Source organism: Pagrus major, chromosome 10 (genome assembly GCF_040436345.1).
Source record: "Pagrus major chromosome 10, Pma_NU_1.0".
Classification (NCBI taxonomy): Eukaryota; Metazoa; Chordata; class Actinopteri; order Spariformes; family Sparidae; genus Pagrus; species Pagrus major.
Genome location: NC_133224.1, coordinates 1,880,217 through 1,885,434, shown reverse-complemented (window position 1 = coordinate 1,885,434; position 5,218 = coordinate 1,880,217). Strand labels below are relative to the sequence as shown.

General features: G+C 35.2%; 1 protein-coding gene across 1 annotated transcript; it reads right to left on the bottom strand.

Annotated features, from left to right (window-relative positions):
- Positions 1–1,318: 1,318 nt before the first annotated feature.
- On the bottom strand, positions 1,319–4,683 carry LOC141004053 (uncharacterized). Its single transcript, XM_073475548.1, has 4 exons — positions 4,666–4,683; positions 3,428–3,493; positions 2,803–2,908; positions 1,319–2,311 (listed from the first exon to the last, which is right to left on the bottom strand). The coding sequence occupies exons 1-4, from the start codon at positions 4,681–4,683 to the stop codon at positions 1,890–1,892; spliced, it is 612 nt and encodes a 203-aa protein (XP_073331649.1). The 3' UTR covers positions 1,319–1,889.
- Positions 4,684–5,218: the final 535 nt, after the last annotated feature.

The window sequence follows — 5,218 nt, the reverse complement described above, 5'->3', positions numbered from 1 at the left end:
TGTTCTTAAGTACAGTGTCTGAGCTGATAAAGTCGCCACACAACATATAGCTTGTATAGCAGTATAAATATTACCCGCGCTAAAACTCGTAATAGTGATGAATGGTAAGCAATGCCTTGTTCAATCACACAGTGATAAATGATGCCTCTGACATTTCTGTAAAAACTGTAGGATGGTTTGTTGACATACAGCTACATACAGCATCGGCTAAATCTCTCATGACGTTTGGGAGATAAATAGCACAAAACTCCATCAATAGACGATAATGGATATTCTTGTACAAAATACAGGCATCTTAATAATAATCTTCATTGAAACAAAAATCTTATAAACGAGAATTGAATTCCTCAAAGCTCACCTACCTGATTTGAATGTGTCAATGAATCAGCTCACCTTAGCAGAAATGACATGCCTGATCAAAGTCTGGCTGTAAAATCTTCACCTGTGTTCAGCTTGTTTGGCCTCCTCTCTATCTGTTGCCGTCCAGGTTAAGGACCGGATATTTAACAACAAATAAATTCAAATGAATAAATTGTTGTAGAAGAATCTTTGAAGCGTACATACAGTAAAACAAAACTCAAAAAGAAAATCAAACTTTATGTAAGATTTTACAAACTGGCTTTTGTCTTCAATCAGGTGAACATGGTTAATATTTAATCTGAGACTCATATCAGTCAGATATCAAGTTCCTTTCACTTTCAACCTAAGTGTGTGAGTAGGTGCTGTTGAACTCTATCTGCAAAGTAAATGATTACCAGTAATATAACATAATAGATTACTACATTAACAAATTGACCTGTCTATTTTTACTGTCACTGTAGATCACACCATCTCACAGTGGGACAGAAACTCTATGAACATTAAAATCTTGACATAACATTTAACATAGCAGAACCTTATTCAGGTTGCAAGTGCAGTCTGTTTCTTAAGTTACAAGATACTTTATGTAATGATCATTTACTAAAATAACAGACAAAAAATTGCGTAGTAAAAGTAGTGAGTAAAATAAATGTTACAAGTAACAAGTTATAAGTTATGTATATATATATAGATAGATACATAGATAGATAGATAGATAGATAGATAGATAGTTATATATACATGCATTCAATAGCTACAAAAGTACAAAGTACAAAACATGATGTACTTAAAGTATCAAAAAACTGTACTCATGATTACTCATTTAGCAGATATATTACAAAATACATCAGCAGCCTACTGAAATTGTGAAGTATTGCCCCCACTCCTAAATGTATTGTCCAGTATAATCACAATCTAAATATGATAAGCAACTGGCTTTGTATTAATGAAGAAAACATTTGGCCAAGTCAGAAAAGCACTTTATTCAAATTAAAGTGAAATTACATGTCTTGATAACAAGAGTCCCCATGTTGTTGCTGTTGATACCTTCTGTAGTAAACAGCTGTTACATCATAGGGTCTGCAGTCAGTGTCAGTACCTGATCCGTGCCGGCTGCAGAATCAGTTCTATACGTTTGCGCATGTCTATTGATCTGATATCACCATGTTTGTGTTGTTCCTGGAACAGCATCATTCATGTTGCTCCAGGAACATCATTGTAACTGACCAATCATGTTTTTGTGAAGTCATAGCTGTACAGAGAAAGATTGGAAAAATACACACATGGGAGAAGTTATCCTTTACTCACTTGTGGTTAACATTGTGAAAGGGTGTATTTTAACCTAAGCTATATGTACCCTAAACCTAATCAAGTGTTACTTTTTAACTAAACCAAACATCAGCAGAAAACTGAAAATACATGGAAAATAAATGAACTTGGTGTAAAAATAACAAGTGGTAGGTGTTTTTTACATCCCAACTCGACTCAAGCCCAACACAGTTGATGTAAACTGAAGCACTGAGTTTATATTACGCTGACTCCTCCTTCGTCTTAGTCATCCTGGTCAGAAGACCATCTGCCTCTTCGCTCTGCAGCACTTTGTCTGTGTTCAGCTGCAGCTTCTCAAGTTCTTCCTTTCTCCTCTCCAGTTTCCACTGAGCATTTAACAGCTTTCCTTTTTCTCTTAAGTGTTCTTCTGTTTTTTCAGTTGCCTTTTCTCTCTCACTCTCTGTTATTAACCTCTCCACTGACTGAATCTTCTCCTTGTTGTCCTCCCTCTCTCTCTCCACGTCTTCCAGCAGCAGTTTGAACAGCTCCCTGTGGTTCTCCAGAAGCCTCCGAAGGCATATCAACATGATCCTTTTGTACACTTCATTGTCCAGTTCTTCATTCGTCTTCTGTAGGTCTTGATGTTTGGCCTTTGTCTCATCCAAGTCCAGATTTTTTTCTTCTTTCGAAGAGGAATGTTGTGACACACAAGACAATTATTTAAGAGGCAAATATATAAATATAATTTGGTTACAAGACTGTTTTACATGACATGACACAAAAACTATAATTACTTTATATTGACGGAGGTGCTGAACCCCAGTTAAAGCTTTTTTCCAAGTTTGACGTTTGATTTTTCAGTTCCGTCACAAAAGTAGAAAATTCTTGGTTACTACTGTTTTTTCATATTATTTTTCTTAAATGTGAACAGCAAGTAAAGTTTGGCAACTGTTATTTCACCACTTATTTACCAATTATTTTGACCACTAAGACTTTCAAATTAAAGTCAACCAATAGGAGCTAAAATTAGAGTTAGATTTGGGATTCGTTTCAGTTTATGTCTACATTACATTATTTTTATTAATAATAATTTGGAATAAACATGATAAACATGACTCTATAAACATGTTTTTTTTTCTTAACGCGGTAATGAAAATTCAGTTGGTGTCTCACTTTTTTTGGAACGTTTCCATGTCCATACGACAACACATACAGCCACACCACCAACAACAACTTGTCTTGTCAGACGCAGATCTGAATGGGACAATGAAGAACCCATCTGAAATCATAAAACACAGGGCAACACATTAACGGATTCAATTACACTATGAACAATTTTCACATTAACATATTAACTATCATGTTTGAAATAGAGGCAGAGTTCCGGCTGAAGACATCAAGTTAACCCCATGTAATCTATGCTATCTGTGCCATGGTAGAATTAATATTATTTCGATACCTTTACAGACCTTTACATAACATTGAAATGTCTTGTATGCATGTAAATTGTTCTCAGGCTCTCTATAAAAAAGTTTTGGTCTCAATATGACTTTCCAAATTAATAAACTTACATAACTAAACTAACTGAGCTCTCTGTCTAGTAAATATTCATAATTTACATGCTTATCAATACATAATGATAAAACGATTCACTCCTTATTGTGAATTGTTTTATTAGTATGATATCACATATAACTACGAAACAACTTTGATGAAAGAAGATTGTAGCTGCAGTTTGATCTGCACAGATAGACTAGTAAAAGATAGACTAGATTTTAATTTTAAAATGTCCTCTTACCTTTTGCGAGCAGCAATACTTCAACTCACTAGCTGAATGGTCAAAGTCCTGAAAAGTCCTGGCAGCCTGTCAACAGATAAGGTCTGGTCACATTGTGTTTTCCATTCCTTTTCATTGTAGTTTGGATCAACTTGCATGTGTAGATTTCACACTGCAGGAACAATTTTGCATGCAATTCACTTAACTTTCATCTTAGAATCACAATCACACATCTAGCATTTTTATTATCACTAATAGTGATGAGATGTATGCCAATGCTTCAACCCATCATAATATTCTAAAACTCTTTGTTTATTATATTGTTATCAAACTGTTCTAATTGTTTTACTGTTTTAACATATTGTTTTTTCACCAGCACACTGGACTGAATCTTTGCATTGAAGATGCTCAGATAGAGTTATTATTATTAAGTTACTCTCAAATGAATAATTCCCATGTCTTTGAAATACTGTTAATCAGACTTTTCAATAAAGAAAACATTCACAAAAACAAAAACCAACTTAGAAAAGTCATGCAATTACATTTTAATGGAGTGCGAGGATGTGCAGACTCTGGTCATAATATGAGTTCACTGAACTGATATTCTTTAATAGCAGGTCTAGTCTCTTTCATCATTGTTGGTTTTTCAGTTTTACAGCTTTACACAGTTTCTACAGTTATATATAAATGCAAAGGATTTCTTCCTTATTGTTTTGGCAATAAAGAGGAAATAATCATGTTTGAGATGTGTAATAATGGTTAATTTACAACAGAGGGCAGAATTGAACTACTTCTACATGTTAATATGTGACTGTGTCTGGGAGAAAGAGAGAAAGATGGCTGAAACTGTGTGGACAACCCTTTCTTTGTGTCTGAATAGAAGAAAATACCTGCAGCCACGTTCCAAAATCTGGTGGAAAGACTGAAACCACACAAGTGAGAGCTGTTATAGCTTCAGATTTAGGACCATGGTTTTGGAATGACATGTTATGCTATGGCAGTAATGCTTAATTGTCCACATACTTTTGACCATATAGTATATTTGTTGATCGTGATCTACTGAAACCCAGTCTCTAGGATGAAATGTTGGCAGAGAACGTTTCGCAAACCACTGATACCTTCAAATGTGTATGTGTATAGGCCTTCTGACCATATGGACATTTCTACAAACGTGTCATATCACGTTAACATTAACTATTCATGACTGTCATAATTGGAGGTGGAGGTTTTCACTCACTGGTTGCAAGTGCAGAACTTACCACAAACCTGCCATGCATTGCAGATTTAAGACTAGCCCAAAACACAATGTTTTCTTCAAGGCCAACTTAAACACAACATATGTTGCATATTCTGTATGGTCACACCAGCATTTAAGTATTGCACTTCCATAAAGTTAAGTATACTTTAAAGAGACACATATTAGAATATAATTGTCAAAGCCTGGTTTGATAGTTTGAGCTCAGACACAAAGAGGCTCTGACAGTTGACCTGCTAAATCTGAGTATTTTTATCCTTCAGAGAAACTGGGGGCTGACGGTTATAATGCTATATACCGCTGTGGCCTCTACGCTGCACAGGAAAAGGAAGTATTGCACCATCAGCTACATCATATTTAGGTTGTGTTCAGTCTGATCTTCAGACAGTTGGCGACAAGACGGCATGGGGGTCACAGCGCTGTGTGTCACACTGAGTGAGTCTGCTTTCATTCTTTACTCTGAACTTCAAATCTAATCGAAAGAGTTTGATAGAAAATACACTTTGAATTGAAACCAAAATGAGTCCGATCAGATCAAGGTTTATTATCAGTTATAC